This window comes from Martes martes, assembly GCF_963455335.1.
Source record: "Martes martes genome assembly, chromosome: 10".
NCBI lineage: Eukaryota > Metazoa > Chordata > Mammalia > Carnivora > Mustelidae > Martes > Martes martes.
The window spans coordinates 76,949,046-76,967,249 of NC_137898.1; the positions used below are offsets into that span (position 1 = coordinate 76,949,046).

Below are 18,204 nucleotides of genomic sequence, written 5' to 3' on the forward strand. Positions count from 1 at the left end.
AAGATAATGGATCAGAGGATGCTTCCTAGGTGATGGCAGTGGAGAAAATGGAATGGATGCTAATGTCCCTGAGAAAGGAAACACAGGGAGACAGTGTTATGTGGTCCAGAGCCCTGATCTCAAATTTAAAAGCCTGAGCTGAATCCCAATCCTACCAGCACTAGTTCTGGGAATCTAAGCTAGTCTGGTGACTTTAGTTCTGCCACAGGGAATGATTTCTCTTCCCTTAGTGGCCTATTTTCTCTTGCTTCTGGCCTTCACATACGCTGTTCCCTCCTGAATCATACTCTATTTTCCCATTCCCTGTTCTTCCCTTCCAATTTTGTCTAACCACTTAGTCTATTCCTTGCTCATCTTTCAGGTCTCAGTTTAGACACCACTACCGCCCAGTAGCCTCCTTCACCCCAAGCCTGGCTGAAGTCTCTCCCGTGGGTGTTCCCACAGGACCCTACAACCCTCCTGTAATACACTGTATTGTAATGGCCCATTCTACTTGTCTGCATTCTCCATGAAGTGACAGCAGGGACGTCCGACTTGTCTGCTAGTGTACCCTCGATATCTGGAACGCAGGAGATGAGGGACAAATAAATGCATAAAAGAGAAAGTGGCAGGTTAAGGAGGAAATACGAGTTGAATTTTTAAATCATGTAAACTGAAATTATATCCTGAATGAGCAGTCAGAAACAAGGTCTAGAAGTAAGAAGAAAACTTGGGGCTAAATATAAAGATTTGAGAATTACATCAGAAGGTAGATAAGAAATAACTGGGATCAAAAGGCAGGATGAGGTCACTCAGAGACTGTATGGAGAACAGAACTGAACACAGAATAATAGAGATCCACTAACATTTTAAATTCAAGTAAAAAGTTGGCAAAAGCAAATGAAAAGGAATGATCAAAGGCTGCACTGAGTTTGGTACAACAGATATCCAAAATTGTAAGCAAAAGATTAAAATTTTCAAATCAGTCTTGTCAAGACCCGCAACCCCTTCCCGGTGAGCAGCTTCTGGCTCAGGGTCAAGGAAGGCACCCCCACCCACCACGTCCTTCCCTGGCTTATTGCACACTGTGGTGTCACTGTTACCCTCTCTGACCTTATCTCCTACTACTCTTCCCACCGCTCATTCCTCTGAACTCCAGGTCAGAGAGGTGGAGGGGGGCCGGTGGGTAGAACTGTGTCCCTCGTCTCTCCTGAACCATTCCATTGCAGAAAACCAGAAAGATGTGTATGTGGAAGCCGTCAGCAGGATGTTTCAGACTGTTTGTGTCCCCCTAAAATTCATTCATTAAAACCCCATCCCCCAATGGGATAGTGTTGGGGGATAGGGCCTTTGGCATGTAATGAGGGTTAGATAAAGGCCTAAGGTGTCCTTCTAAGAAGAGGACACGTCTTAGCACGTGGGGACGCAGCAAGAAGATGGCCATCGGTAAACCAGGAAGAGGGCTCTCACCAGGAACTGAATCCGCGGGCATCTGCTCTTGGACTTCCCCCTCCCTCAGAGCCCTGAAAAAGAAGTGTCTGTGGTTTCAGTCACCCAACTGAAGGTATTTTGTTCTAAAAGCCTGCGCTGAGTAAGACATGGGAGTTGCCTTTCTTGGCACAATAAACTCTGAAGGCCTTGCCTTTGGGTCTGCTAGAGAAGAGAGCGGTGGTGAGCACAAGGACGACTTTGGGCACGTGAGCACCGCGGGGGAGCACACAGCAGGGGCCATGCAGAGGCACGAGCATGGCTCGCTCAAGAGCCTCCACAAATGGAATGGCATGGCCTCTCCCCAACATCTATTGCCAGGAGCCCCCATCACAGAAGGCCGGTGCCTCCTGATGGAACATACTCACGCAAGAGGTTGCCATCCTTTCCAGTTCAGTTTCACAAGTATTAACACCTATGTGTCAGGCACTCAAAGATGCTGGGAAAAAAGCAATTCCTACAACTAAGAGAAATTCTTACCCTCATGGAGCTCAAATTCTAGTAACAGAAAGAGACAGCAAGTGAGTAAAATAGGGAGCATGCTAGTGTTCAATACTCAGAAGGAAACTAGGGATTGGGAGGGAGAGCCTGTAGTTTCAGTTAGGACAGCCAAATTAGCTCTCCTGGAGAAAGAAGGATTTTAAAGAAGACCTGAAGAGGTGGTAAATATTGTGGATATCTGGGGGAAAAGCAATTAGGCAGTGGGAACAACAAAGGCAAAAGCTCCAAGGGTGTAGAGAGCCCGGTGTGTTTAAGTAGGTAAGAGTCCAAGAGGAGAGGACAAGGAGGAGGGTACAGGAGAGGAGGTGAGAGGTAAGAGAAGACAGATGGCACACCGCTTTGCAGACCATTCTGAGTGATAGGAAAGCCACCTACAGCAGTGTTGTACAACAGAAATATAATGTGAGCCAGACATAACTTAACTTTTTCTAATATTTACATTTTTAAGAAGAGGGAAAAGCAGCAGGTAAAATTAATTTAATAATAGATCTTAGGCAACTCAATAGATCAAAATATTATCATTTTAAAATGCAATCAACATAAAAAATTACTAACCAGACATTTTACATTCTATTTTTCATAGTAAGTCTTGGAAATCCAGTGTGCATTACACTGACAGCAGATTTTAATTTGGACAAACCACATTTCAAATGTACGCAGGGCTAAGGACAATGGCACTGGGCAACACAGCAATAGAGAGTTTTGTGCAGAGGAGTGATACGATCTGATTTGTATTTTAACCAGGGCCTATCTTCTCATGTGTAAAATGAGAGTAGTAACTTCTACCTCACAGGGGTTTTATGGTAATGAAATGAGGTAACATTCAGGAAGCACAGAGCCTAATCCTTGGGATGTAAGTCTTCAATTAATACTAGTTTTCTTCCCCTTCCTAAACAAAGATAGTTTTTTTTTTTTTAAAGATTTTTTAAAAAGATTTTGTTTATTTATTTGACAGACAGAGATCACAGTAGGCAGAGAGGCAGGCAGAGAGAGGAGGAAGCAGGCTCCCTGCTGAGCAGAGAGCCCAATGTGGGCTCAATCCAAGGACCCTGAGATCATGACCCGAGCCGAAGGCAAAGGCTTTAACCTACTGAGCCACCCAGGTGCCCCATTTTTTAAGATTTTTTTAATTTATCTGAGAGACAGAGAGAGAGAGAGAGCACACAAGCAGTGGGGAGGGGCAGAAGGAGAGAGAGAGGCTTAACCTACTGAGCCACCCAGGTACCCCGAGAGATTATTTTTTCTTAAAGATTTATTTATTTATTTTTACTTGAGAGACAGTGCGTGCATGTGCAGGGGATTCAAAGAGAAGGGGCAGAGGGAAAGAGAATCTCAAGCAGACTCTGCTCAGCACAGAGCTCAACCTCAGGACCCTGAGATGAAGACTTGAGCTGAAACCAAGAGTCAGATGCTTAACCAACTGCGTCACCCAGGCGCCCCCACGATGATATATCAAAAGCAAATTATGCTGTATAGGATTTTAACTGTAAATCTTTGACAAGAAATTAGTTAATTTACTACCAGTGATTAATAATTCTGAGCATTTATGAACCTACAAACTGCTATAATAGGCAAAATTTGAGTAGGCAAAATGTGTTACACCAGCCAGAAGGAAACACAGACTAGAGGAAGACACAAACACTTAAAAACTTAACACGGTAAAACCTTTAACAAAATTAAGAAGATTTGGAATAAAAATCAGAACACTTATGCAACATAATTAAAAGTTACAAAATACAATTTACATTACACACAAAGTCTACTATTTGTCCATGTCTTGTTATAATTTTTCGTTTAGTACTTAGTACTGAACTGGCAGTTCTAAAAAGTGCTATGTGATCACTACAGGTAAGAATTAATAATGAATGCCTTATATGATAAAACACTATTAGGCAATGGAAACCAAACGACCTAAACACAGTTATTTCTATTTACAAATGGTAAAATTACAGATAAATAAGAGACACCAGCTTAATTTAATATTATATACCATACATGGTATAACATACATATACATTAATGGGACACAAAACTGGAACATTCTTAGGTTAGATAGTACTTGTTTTATCTCTTCTACTGCCTGCCCAGACAACTGTCCCAACCTCAATCTCCTAACCCAAAATCAACCTAAATGTTTATTTGTAGTTAGAATTAAAAAAAACCACTTTAGCAATAGGTCTTGAAATCTTAAAAATGTTTATCCTTTCACCTACTAATTCCACTTCTGACAAGCCAGTATATAGAAAAAAAGAATTTCTGCACAAAGATGTCGATTGAAACATTATATATGTTGAAAATTTGGAAACAACCTAAATGTGCAGCAATCAGGAAATTGCAAAATTAACTACAGACCTCCACTTTATAAAGTATTACAGTGACATTAAATTATAGTTTTGAAGTCTGAGTAAAACAGGGAAAAGTATATCATGCTGAGTGTGAAAAAGCTGGACAGGGGTGCCTGGGTGGCTGAGTGCGTTAAGCCTCTGCCTTCAGCTGAGGTCATGATCTCAGGGTCCTGGGATGGAGCTGCATCAGGCTCTCTGCTCAGCGGGGAGCCTGCCTCCCCACCCCCCGACCCCCGCCAAACCCTCTGCCTGCCTCTCTACCTACATGTGATCTCTCTCTCTCTCTGTCAAATAAATAAATACAATCTTTAAAAAAAAAAAAGAAAGTGCTAGATAACCACAGTATTAATTCAATGATGTTTTAAAAAGTTAATTTAAAATGGAAGCAAGGAAATATACCAAAAATTGGAATAAGGGGTGCATGGGTGTCTCAGTCAGTTAAGCATAGGATTCTTTTTTTTTTTTTTAAGATTTTATTTATTTATTTGACAGACAGAGATCACAAGTAGGTAGAGAGGCAGGCGGGAGGAGGGGGGACGCTGAGCAGAGAGCCCGATGTGGGGCTCCATCCCAAGACCCTGAGATCATGACCTGAGCTGAAGGCAGAGGCTTAACCCACTGAGCCACCCAGGCGCCCAAGCATGGGATTCTTAATTTCAGCTCAGGTCATGATCTCAAGGACATCAGCGTGAGCCTGTGTCAAGCTCACGCTCAGTGCCCAGCTGACTTGAGATTCTCTCCCTCTCCTTCTGCCCTCCCCCTGTTCTCTCTCACTTTCTCTAAAATAAACAATTTTTTTTTAAATGGGAATAAGTTAACAAGGATGGAAATGGGCAATGGGATCATGAGTACTTTCTACTGTCTTTCTCTGGCTAATTCAAAAAAAGAAGAAAGTAATAAACGTTTTACTTTTATAATAGCAAAATAAAGGAAATCACTTCTATTTTGACAATGGACAAACTAAAACAAAGTAGAAAATTTTTTTGTTAATACAACATTATGTAGCTATCTAAATCTATAAACTACTACATATGTAAGATGGAAACAGTAACTATCTTATTCATTTCTGAAAAACATGCAAAGCAAGAAACTTCCAGAGGTCCCCACTGACTATGAAATAAAGTATAGTTCTTATGCTATACAAGTAACATTTGTATAGCTTAAGGAAACCTGTATCTTAACATTTCTACCAGAGCCTTTTACATACATACCCAATTTTTAAAAAATCTTTTTTAAATTAAATAATATTTGGTCACTGTAGAAGGTCAGAATATATAGATAAATAACCAACATTTCTGAAGTTAAAATTACCTCACCACCCAGAAATAACCACTGGTAACATTTTAGAATATACACAAATACACTCACCTCCTGTACATTATCGTTCAGTCCCATGGCTTTAAATACTATCTACATGCTGATGACTTCCAAATTTGTATCTCTAGTCCAGACCTCTCACTAACTCTAGAAATAAATCTAACTGCTCACTCAACACCTGTTTGAGTATCCTCACAACATGGCAGCTGGCCTTCCCTCCAAGAGAGTGATCCACAAATGAGAGAGCAAGGCACAATGTCTTTTAGGATCTGGCTTTGAAGTCACACAGTATCATGTCCACCATAATCTATCCACTAGTAGCAAGTTACTAAATCCAATCAACACTCCAAGGGAAGAAAATTAAGTTCTTCCTTTCGAAGAGACAAATATCAAAAAATCTGTAGACATTCTACAAAACCACCGTAACATCTGAGTGGATGGCAAATTCATTCTTCTGGATACTCAGGTCCCTGGAGTCATCTTTTTCCTGTTTCACTCTCAACCCTTTCCCAATCTGTTAGGAAATCATGCTGGTTCTACTTTTAAGTATATCCAGAGTCTAACCATTTCTCTCCAGTCCCACCACTACAAGCATACTTCTGTGAGGAACATGTGCATTTCTTTCTTGCATTTCAGAAATACCCACCTGCTGCTACTTCTGCCCCTTGCAGTCTATTCTTCCCACAGCAGCAGTGTAATCTTTTTAGAATTCAAGTCAGATCATGTCATTTCTCTGCTGAAACCCTGCACTGGCTCCTCATTCTCTCAGAGTAACAGCCAAAGTCTTTACACAACCCCCAAAACCCTACATAACCTGGCCCCATCACCATCTTGAGCATCCCACTTCAGCCATCTTAGCCTCTTTGCTATTTGTCTTTATTCAGCCATTTGTTCTGCCCAGTTACCCACTTGACTAGTTTCCTCAGCTCTTCCAAGTCTTTACACAAACCTCACCTCTTCAATACGATCCATCCTGACCATTTCATAAAATACGGTAACTGTCCAGCCTCCACCCTGACTCTGACTTCTCTTACTCTGCTCTTTTCTCCACAGCACTTTTCACTTAACATAATATATAATTAGTTGATTATTGTCTTTACTCTTCATTGTCTGTGTCTTCCTACTAGAATACAACCCCCACAAGAACAGGAATCTTGATCTGTGTTGTTCACAGATGTATCCCAAGTGCCTAAAACAGCATCTGGCACATAAGAGAAGCTTGTTGAATGTGTGTTGAATGAACAGACATAACTTTTAAGAAATAACTTGGAATCTTTCTCAGTTAATAAAAACGTATATGGTAAACATCTTCCCACACTACTTTTTTTTTTTTTTTTTTTGACAGACAGAGATCCCAAGTAGGCAGAGAGAGAGGAAGGGAAGCAGGCTCCCTGCTGAGCAGAGAGCCCGATGCGGGGCTTGATCCCAGGACTCTGGGATCATGACCCTAGCCGAAGGCAGAGGCTTTAAACCACTGAGCCACCCAGGCGCCCCCCACACTACTTTTAATGGCTATTCAGCACATGACCATACGGCTCTATCACAATTCACCCATCTTGCTTTAACTGGACAGTTAGATAGTTACCATATTTTCTCAACTACAAATAATGTGGAGAACATCTCTCGATGTTAAGTATTTGTTACCTGACTTATTACTTTGGGAAATATTTCTGTAAGTAAAATTGCTGGGTCAAAGGATATGTGCCTTTTTAAGGATAAAGACACTACACTGCTCTTACCAGTAACGCAGGAGAATGCACATTTCTCCACATCCTAAGATGTGTTTTTAGTGAATTTCAAACAGTCAGATAAACCTGGGTTCATATCTGGGTTCTGCTATTAATTAACTTAAAATTACCATAATGGGGATAATAATAGCGTCTACCTCACCCAACCGTGTTAAAGATTAAAGGAAACAATGCATATGTAAAGCACTTAGCTGGCTGCTTGACACATAGTAAACAATCAATAAAATGCTAAGTTTATTTCTACCCTTACTATGATTCGAAAGAAATTACCTGCAGAGTGCCCTGTCCATTATTACAGGAACGCCAACCTATTAGTCACTACAATGAAGTGTTGCTTTAAAAAGCTCAACTTTTAAAAAATCATTTAATCATTCAGGACAGAATTAAAAATATTCCTAAATATAATGCATATCACTGGCAGGGGAAATGACAGTACTGCCCTGACCCTTGCTTTTGTTTCCCTGCTGACGGCAGGAAACCATAAACAAGGTTTTGCATTCCCAGGGGCCAGGAAGATAAGACCAGATAAGCCCGGAAGACAGCAGGAAAACAAACTTTGGCAAGTGAGCTAGCTACAGGTATCTCCCGTCGGGTCCGGTCAGCCCGTCGCGCTCGCCACTCCGGGGTGGCACAGGGTAAATGAAGGATTCACCCAGGACTCAGAATGGGGCTGCGGCGTGTGAAAGCCGTCAAGCACCGCTGGAGAAAACAGTGAGAGTCACAGCGCAGACTCTCGCTTGCCTTTGCATACACAACGCACCCCAGCCCCCAACACACACACACACACACACACACACACACACACACTCGCGCGCGCGCGCCCATCTGATGCCCTTTGTAGGCCCCTCTCGTCAGGCCCAGCTCCCCAGTCAGCAGGTTTCTGCGCGGGTGCGGTCCCCAGGTCGGTCACCTCCCCAGCCTCAACTCACCCCATGTTCGGGGAGGTTTGCTCGGCTGGGTTTTCAATCCCAACCCGTGCCCGACCCACGACCCCAAGAGCCCCGACCAGAAACACCCAGTGGCCCCGGGAAGGCCACCCGTCACTGTCGGGGTCCGGCGACCAGCCGCTCGGCGCCGGATGCGGCCCGGCCACGCGCATGGGGAGGGGCGGCGGCGGCCCGGAGCCAGCAGCCGCCTCCCCGGCCGAGGCCGAGCGCCCGCCCGGAGCCCTGGGCGCATCCCGCGGGCACGCGGCCCCGCGCCCCGGCCCGCGCGCAGCACCCACCGAGCTCTTCGCGCCCCGCCGCCTCGGCCGCCGCCGGCGCCGCCGCTTCCATCTCTCCGGGGTCTCCAGGACGCCGTCGCCCCGGAGCGCGCTCCCCCGCCGCTGCGTGGCCCGCGACAGGCGGAGGCCTTCCCAGCCGAGCGGGACCCACGCCCAGCGCCCGCCTCCCGGCCCCGGGTACCCCACCCGCGCGGCGAGGAGCATGCGCAGTGACGCGGCCCGGCCCGCCGCGGTGCTGGGGCGCGAAGGGCCCCCCAGGGGCTCGCGGGGCCCTGCGGGCGAGCCGCACTGGGGCGGGAGACCCGAGTGAGGGAAGGCTGGGCGGGTCGGGGAGGGGCGGGATAACCGGAGAAAAGGGGCGCTGTGGAGATCACCGGGATGGGAGCTTAGAGCTGGCGGGAACCCAGGCCTCTAGTTCCCTGGAGGACTTTGAAGATGACCACGAACTTAAATTTGAGGAGCCCATCTATTTGCAAGGCTTTAGCATTCTGTATGGTACCTGGGAGAACGCAGAGTAGGAGCGGACTGTCCCCTCTCCGTGTTGGAGTTCTGACTGTTCCGTAGTTATCATCTTCCGGTGCCCCCTTTTAGAAGAGACGCAGGATGCATTCCCGTTTAGGATTTAATTTAATCAAATAGTTTCACTTCAAGGATTTTTCAGTGCCCTTCAAAAATACTTGACATTCACTCGGGGCTGAAAGAAAATTAAGGTTAAGAATTATACTGATGTGCTGTCAAATATTCTTAAGCACTATACATAATTCTGATGACAATCCTGTGAGATAGTTCTAGTATTTATATCCATTTTACAGATGAGGGAACTAAAGGCACACAAAGCTAAGTAACTTGCCCGAGGACGGTGAACTAATAAATGGCAAAGACAGAATTCTATCTGCAGCCAGAGCCAGGGCTCTCAACCAATACACAAAGCCGACCTCGCAGGTGTGTACCAATTTATTTTGATGAATCAATAGATGAAGCAATCTTTGGGTTTGAAAGGAAAATATTTTAATTTCGAAAATGCTTTCAATTTTTTTTTTTCATTTCATTGTTCTTTAAAGTCAGACAACACTTTTTCTATTGGTCTGTTCCATTTCAGTGGGGTCTTTTCAGGAAAGTCTTTTGCAGGGGGTGGAGGGGGCATCTAATTTCTAAGACCACTGCTGTAAGTACATGGTGACAGTGTTAAATATTTAAAATTTTGATATTAAAAAGGTACACAGTTACATAATATCCAGTTTTTCCTCCTGTTGCGTCCTTTGTAGGTTTTACTCATGATAATGATGATTTGCCACAAACATTTGTTTTCCCTCACATCAACCCCAATCACTCACACACATCCACATGCAAACCCCAAAGAGAGGTTTGATTTGAAATGTCCCTGACAAGTAACACAGATGTAGGGAAGACAGAGAAATAAGAATTCTATTCTAGATCATGGCTAGAGGAATAGTCCCTAATCGGCATTGATGAAGGACTAGGTTAGAGATGAGTCGGAAATAAAACAGTCATCAGACCGGTAATTGTCCATAAAACCACCCATTGTGATGAGAATACTTGGGACTGTGTTGTGACAGAGGAGCATTATTCTTTGAGTGTTAAAAGGGATCAAAGCAAAAAAAAAAAAGGTGGGGTGGGGGGCTCAAAGCCATTGTCCTCTAATCTCAGCATCAGGAAAGCAGATCTGGCAGTAATACAGACATGGGCTTCTTTGAAGAAGACTGGGCTGAGGCAGGCAGCTAGATTTGGTGTCTTTGCAGAGTGATATGGAGATCAGCCAATGATAGGGATGATCCCAAGACTCAAGAAAATGATGGTTTTCAGATCTACTTGAGAAGATACTGTCACTTCTTCTCCAGGTCTTATAAATTGGAAGGGGTTATGGCGAAAAGCTATATCCAGATAGAGACATACAGAATCTAACCATTTGAATAGCCCTGGTCACTTCTCTTTTCTTTCCTCACTTTAACTTCCTGGGTTATATCTCTATTATTTCCTCCCTTATGACCATGGCACTTTGTTTTTATCTCTGTTATAAATCATCTCCCCTTGTATTATAATTATTTGAGTCTCAGCTCAAATAAGTCAAATTCAGTTTGAGTTCACAGCTATACTGTGAACCCCTGCAGGAGAGAAGCCATATCTTTGTCTGTGTTTTTGGCTCAGTTAGGGCCTGGCAGAGTGCCCTGAACGTTTGGTGTTGAAAGTTGTTGACTCTAGCCTCATAAATACTTAAAAGAAAATATTTAGAAATATTTAATGTCTCCAAACGTGTTGATGGAGCCATTTCCATGTGCCAGGGAGATGGTGCTAGATGTAGGGGCTGTAATGGCAAACAACTCTAGGATAGGCCCCACCATCCTGGACTTCATAGTCCAGCGCAGGAGAGTGCAAAGGAAAAGAACTAAACAAAATACTGTGTAATTACTTTGTTGGAGAAGGACATCAGATGCTAATGAGGAACCTACTGCAGACTGGGGAGGCACGACAGTCTCCTCAGAGAATATTTAAGCTGGCATCTCAAGGTAAGAAGGACTTGGCTAGGTGTATGTAGGGAAAATGAGCGGTTTCGGCTGTGAGAACAGCTTTCCCCATTTTACAGATGGAGAAGTGGTATGTCTTTGACATACTGATTTACACCAGGGGACATCTAGCTAGTGGTGTCTATTATACAGCAGTTGAATGTGTAAAGTTTCTTTATGTGTAAAATTTTACCAACCTCACAGATTGTTGTGAAGATTCAATGAGATAAAGCATATAAAGCACTCATACATTGCCTAGTTCATAGAAAGCGTCAATAAACTGAGTGTGTGATTTAGGAAGGTTTTGTTACCATGGAGAGAAAGGCCATCTCAAACTAGCTTAAGCCAAAAGGAGAATTTAATGAGGATATTGAAATCTCAAAGACAGAGATGTTCCTTCGTTCAGGAACAGTAGATCCTGCTGTTCTGGGACTCTATCTCCTTCTCCACTAATCGCCTTTCTCCGTGCAGCTGCTAGGGCATCTGTGTTAGTTTGTGCTGCAGAATTCCACTGCTTCTCAGATTTGCCTGACCGCAAACATGCTTCCCAAGAACTCTCACTTTCTATATCTTATGGTTTAGGTCCCCAGAGAAATCTGGCCCCTTTTTCTCAGTTCTGATTTAAAAATTTTCCCAGAGAAAAATTGTGATGGGATCGCCCTGAATCAGGTCCCTACCCCAGACTAGTCAAGTGAGTGGTGGAGAAAGTCATACATCACGGTCACAGTAGGTGCTGATAGAACCATGTGGATGACAGTGCGGAAACGGGAACAGTTTTCAAAAGGAGAAGTTGAGCAAACCTAATCCTGGGTGCCTGCCCTACTTTGATTCCCCTCTATTTAAAATAGTACTCATTATGTATCTTAAGGCTGTTTAAGCCCTATGTTTTCAGTGGATATGGAGACAAGTTTCTCACCATCTTTTAAAATAATATGTGCTTGAAAGACTTCTCTATTCTGTTAATGAGCTTAGGAAACATGATGACATAAACATGAATAAACATAAAACAAGAATAGGATGCCATAGAAAACAAAATGTTTGGGGAAGGAAAATAGAACAAAGAGACAAAATGAAAGGAAGATAGAAGTAGTAAGAAAATTAAAGATCCATGCAGCAGATCTAAGATCTTAATTCAGAAATTTAAGGACTAACAGAAAGAAGGGGAAAAAATCAAAGTAATAATACAATGGAAATTCTCAGAATTGAAGGACATTTGATTAGAAGGATCCACTGATTGAATGACCGATACAATAGATGAAAACAGACTTATGCCAAAGATATATCATTATAAAATTTTAGAACACTGAGAATAACAGAAATATCCTAAAACTTCCTGAAATGAAAAACTAAAAGGGAGGGGCTCACGTTCAATTCAATACTAAAATTTAGTAGCAATACCAGAAGCTAGAGGATAAGGGAGCACATTGCATTACAACTTCTGAGGGAACACATGTCCAACTTAGAATTCTGTATCTAGCCAAACAGTCCATCAGGTGAAAGGGCTTTTTATTTTTTAAATTTAGTGTTTATTTTCATTATGTATTTAAAGGATCAAATAAGACTTAAAACAAGAAACAAGTTCTGACCCCCTTTCCAAGAGGCAATCACTTTGAACTTTTTTGGTAGTTTCATTTGGCATTTACCTCCGTATTTCTAAATAACATACTTATAGCACTATTAATTTTTCAGTTTTAGAAACTATGGTCTCTCTAATATGAAACTGAGAATTTAGTCTTTTGCATCAACTTCATACAGAATAGTTCTGCCCACTTCAACTACATCTTCAAACAGAGTCTTAACACATCCTGCATTAATTTTGTATTTTGTATTTTTTGTATTATGTATTTTTTTGTATTATGGCTTGCATGTATTTTTCACTGCCAAGAAAAATGGTGCACTATACCTATGTTTCTTTTATCAATGTTCTTTTGGATTTGTTTGTTTGTTTGTTTTGTGGAATATCCCTTCCTGGTAACTTCTATCCTCCTGCTCCCATTTGGACTAATTGCTCTCCTTGGCCTTCAGCACAACTGTGATAACTGGAATTTCCCTTTGGCATCCTCTCGGGATTCCACTCTCCTGTGTTAAATCCCTGGTTTCTTGGATCCCAAGTCTCCTTATTTCTAGGTTTACTCCTTAATTTTTATAGAGCATTCCTCTATGGCTTTCTAAGGAAAGGCACATGGAAATAAACAAAACTCTTTGTATAGAGTTTATATAAAGCTCATTCAAGCTCCTATATGTCTTAAAACTGGTCCCTGCAAGTTATTAATTTTTATTGTCAAGTATCCCAACAGTCATCTATAATGTGACATGTATTATCCCTATATTCCTATATTTTCCCCATGTGTAGTTGGGTTTTCTTTTTAAAGATTTTATTTATTTACTTGAGAGAGAGAGAGAGAGAGAGCAAGGGGAGGAGCAGAGGGAGAGGGACAAGCAGACTCTGTGCTGAGTGCAGAGCCCACCTCGCGGCTGGATCCCATGACTCTGAGATCATGACCTGAGCCAAAACCAAGAGTCAGATGCTCATCCAACTGAGCCACTGAGGTGCTCCTTTGTGTAGTTGGTTTTAGGGCCAATCAGCCCTGTGACTAGAGAGACAACAGTTTCAGAAGCTGAATTTTTAATGACTGGGAAAGACTATGATTGAAGCAGATTTTCTAAAAAGTTCTTTGAAGTTTAATAGTCAAAATAAAAGGGAACCTTCTCATTAAGGATTCCTGACCCACAAGAAATAAGTTTAAAACATACTAATTTAACCAAACACCACTCCATACTTCTTTAAATTTATGTATGTGTAAATTTCCATCACCAATCATAAATTATAAGTCCTTTTTTAATTTGGATTAGGAAAAGCTAAATTCCCACACAATGTGGCTTTTATTAAAAGCATGGTTGGGGCACCTGAGTGGCTTGGTGGGTGAAGCATTTTTCTTTAGCTCAGGTCATGATCCCAGGGTCCAGGGATTGTGCTCAACCTCTCTCTGTCTCCAATAAATAAATAAAATATTTTATAAAAAGCATCGAATTGAAATGCTGCCTGTTTCACTAACTGACCTGAGAAAGGTTCTCTAGATAAGTGTGACACTCCAGAGAAAAAGGAAGTTCAAATTGAAGAACTGGTTGACAGAATTATATTTATTCCCAGACTTCCACACTTAATGTTTTCTTTTTCCCCAGTAATTTGGAGCAACACTGTTAAACTTGTACTTGCAAAGTATTAGTGTTATTGGAAAAATCCTCTTTTTTTTTTTTTAAAGATTTTATTTATTTATTTGACAGACAGAGATCACAAGTAGGCAGAGAGGCAGGCAGAGAAAGGAAGGAAAGCAGGCTCCCTGCTGAGCAGAAAGCCCGATGTGGGGCTCGATCCCAGGATCCTGGGATCATGACCCGAGCTGAAGGCAGCGGCTTAACCCACTGAGCCACCCAGGTGCCCCTGGAAAAATCCTCTTAACAATAAGCAGACTGAAACATATTTATGAAGTATTGGAAAAGTTTACACTTATAAACTTTGAACATTTCTAAAAAGCTCCCCAACCCCCAGAGATGGAACTAGAATTTGAAACCTGATCTGTGTACTCTTTCCTGCAGTTCAGTGATTATAATTAATTTCTATGTGCCAGGCAAAATACTATGTACCTGCTAATGTTCAGTTTCCCTCCATTTAACCCTCCAGATCTACTTTCCCCACTTTTCCATTTGGCTCTGGGCTCTGGAAAACTACCCTATACAGAATGCTTCAGTGGGCTTCCTGATCTCTGGCCTCCAATGAGGTTTGGTGATTGAAGGTAGAGGAAGGAGATCAGAAGAGGTTAAATTGGTAAGAAATTCATTCCTCTGGTGCCCTCCTTACTGAGTCACTACAAGTTGGCTCCATCTCTCTATGAAAGCCACAGTTTCCCTCCAGCAGCCTTTCCTAGGGTACCTGTAAACACCCTTTCCCTTTCCCTGTTCAGGCCTAGAGGCAGGAATACTTCTCCCCATTGCCTACTGGGGAGCGGGGCATTATTCCTGTTGATTTTCCTAAAAATCTGTCCATCCTATTGTAAATGGTTCCTCTACTGGGGCCCCTCTCAATTCACAATTTGTGTGAGTGTGTTGCCATTTCCTAGAGAGACCCTTATAAATGCACATACATCATCTTGTTTATTTCTCTGAAACAAACAAACAAACTTCAAGTAGTATCTTCATTTCACAAATGAAGAAATCTTGATGAAGAGAAGTTAAGCAAATTGCTAAAGATCCAATGACACTGTGTCTAGAAACATTTATTCAGGGAATGGGAAATCACATTCCCATTCCAGAAAGTTCTCCAATATTAGAATCCTATGAGCTTTCATTATCACCTCAATAACATTTGTTGGGAATGGTTATTTATACAGGCCAATAATTGTCAGTCAGAAGGACAGCTTCTGAAGATTCAGCTCCTGAAGCAGCTGTTGTCATGATTTTGGCCAAAGAATAAGGCCTCTGACCAAACAAAGAAAGCATGCCAAATGAAGAGGTACATGGGCACCAACAGAGGGGCCCCTGTCAGAAGTCATTTCACCCTGCTTAGCCATCTTTCATCTCCGGCTTCTTTCCTTTTCTTCAGGGCCAATTGGGAACAGCCAATGAAGTAATGTTGTATCACTTCATTTTTAAAAAATTTTATTAACATAGAATGTGTTATTTGTTTCAGGGGTACAGGTCTGTGATTCATCAGTCTTACACAATTCACAGCACTCACCATAACGCCTACTCTCCCCAATGTCCATCACCCAGCCACCCTATCCTTCCCACCCTCAGTTTGTTTCCTGAGATTAAGAGTCTCTTATGATTTATCTCCCTTCCTGATCCCATCTTGTTTCATTTTTCCCTCCTTTCTCCCCACAATCCCCTGCCTTGCCTCTCGAATTCCTCATATCAGAGAGATCATATGATAGTTGTCTTTCTCTGATTGACTTATTTTGCTTAACATAATACCTTCTAGTTCCATCTACGTCATTGCAAATGGCAAGAGTTCTAGTTTTTTGATGGCTGCATAGTATTCCATTATATACATACATACCACTTCTTCTTTACCCACTCATCTGTTGATGGACATCTAGGTTCTTTCCATAGTTTGGCTATTGTGGACATTGCTGCTATAAACATTCGGGTGCACCTGCCCCTTCAGATCACTACATTTGTATCTTTAGGGTAAATATCCAGTAGTGTGATTGCTGGGTCATAGGGTAGCTCTATTTTCAACTTTTTGAGGAACCTCCATACTGTTTTCTAGAGTGGCTGCACCAGCTTGCATTCCTACCAACAATGTAGGAGGGTTCCCCTTTCTCTGTATCCTCAACAACACCTGTCGTTTACTGACTGGTTAATTTTAGCCATTCTGACTGGTGTGAGGTGGTATCTCATTGTGGTTTTGATTTGTATTTCCCTGATGCCGAGTGATGTGGAGCACTTTTTCATGTGTCTGTTGGCCATCTGGATGTCTTCTTTGCAGACATGTCTGTTCATGTCTTCTGCCCATTTCTTGATAGGGTTATTTGTTCTTTGGGTGTTGAGTTTGACAAGTTCTTTATAGGTTTTGGATACTAGCCCTTTATCTGATATGTCTTTTGCAAATATCTTCTCCCATTCTGTCAGTCATCTTTTGGTTTTGTTGACTGCTTCCTTTGCTGTGCAAAAGCTTTTTATCTTAAAGATTTTACTTATTTATTTGAAAGAGAGAGAGTATGAGTGGTGAGGAGAAGCTGAGGCAGAGGGAAAAGGAGGCACCCCACTGAGCTAGGAGCCTGAGCTGGGACTCAATCCCAAGACCCAAAGATCAGGACCTGAGCCAAAGGCAGACACTTAACTGACTGAGCAAGCTGGGTGCTCCTACTTCATTTTTCAGTCAAGAAAATAGGCTTAGGTAGACAAAGTGGCTTGCCCTAAGTCCAACAGCTGGTAGTCAAGTTCACTTATGACTCTTGGATATACCTCTACACCACTCTGTCTCACAACTGCTTGACCTGAGCTCCCTGAGCAGGCAGGTTGTGGGTGCCATTGAACACTTCTGACCATAGGTTGGTGGTGTGGTTTAGTCATGAGAGCATTGCACATGTCTACCTACCCATTCTCATATGTCTAATCAAAGATTAGGAAAATCATCATGAAATCAGGTAATTGAGCTTCTCTATTGGGCCTTAACTCTGCCATAAATATCACTATCAACATATTTAACATTTTCCTCTGAAAATATTACTTTTTGAAGAGTGATAGAAAAAAAGTGACTTATGGCTAGCACTAAGAAGCACATAGTATTTTCCCACATATTATTTATTCCTCTTGTTATTTAACATCCGTGGTAGGAAAAAAAAGCAAAACAACAACAACAACAAAAAAAACCTTTAAAGCTTGTGCTTAAATAAATCTCAAGGGTACTTCTACACTCTCAAAAGAAAAAGAGTGCTTTCAAAAAGTCGCTTCTTTTAAGTATTATGTATTGGTGAGACATTAACCTACATGGAAATTATTCAACTTGACTTGTCTTCTAATGAAACTACTGTCATGCCGAGTATAAAAGTCTAGTTTTCTCTGGACGCAGAGAATTCATGGTCCTCACATGTAAGTTTAACCTGGTAAGTCCTCTCTGTTTCACGCTTTTAACATCAAGATTGATCTGGGATATAATCTGACAGGCTGTACCTGTTGGCTTTTTTATAGCCTCCTTTTCATCACAGTTGAAAGAGAATGTGTTAAAGACTTACTTATGGAAAGTAGGTCACCTGAGACACAGGTCATGCATGAGGAATCCTAGAATTCCTGCTACCTGGAACCCTTTTCACAGTGATTTAAGGAAATTGCTCACAACTGAATGACATTGTTGAGTGATACCAGCCACACTGGGGAGGAATAGAACCATTCCTCATTAAAGAAATCTGTCTAAGAGACGCCGATCCCCAGTGGGCCTCATTAGAGAAAGTAAACACAAGCCACATAACTTGCTTTCTGGTAATAAACAAATGTGATATAAAAGTTATAATGTTCCACTCAGGATAAAAGAGAAGTTCCAGCTAGGATTGCATTCCAGCTCATGTGCTCAGAAGTTT

The 18,204-nt window shown here is 42.1% G+C and overlaps 1 protein-coding gene across 1 annotated transcript in view; it reads right to left on the reverse strand.

Annotated features, from left to right (window-relative positions):
• Positions 1 to 8,719, reverse strand: part of SLC36A4 (solute carrier family 36 member 4) — a 53,516-nt gene extending 44,797 nt beyond the window's left edge. Inside the window, exon 1 of the mRNA XM_080817451.1 lies at positions 8,604 to 8,719. Within this exon, the coding sequence (XP_080673577.1) occupies positions 8,604 to 8,655 (52 nt within the window). The 5' untranslated portion in view covers positions 8,656 to 8,719. The remainder of the gene's footprint in view (positions 1 to 8,603) is intronic.
• Between the last annotated feature and the right edge of the window lie 9,485 nt (positions 8,720 to 18,204).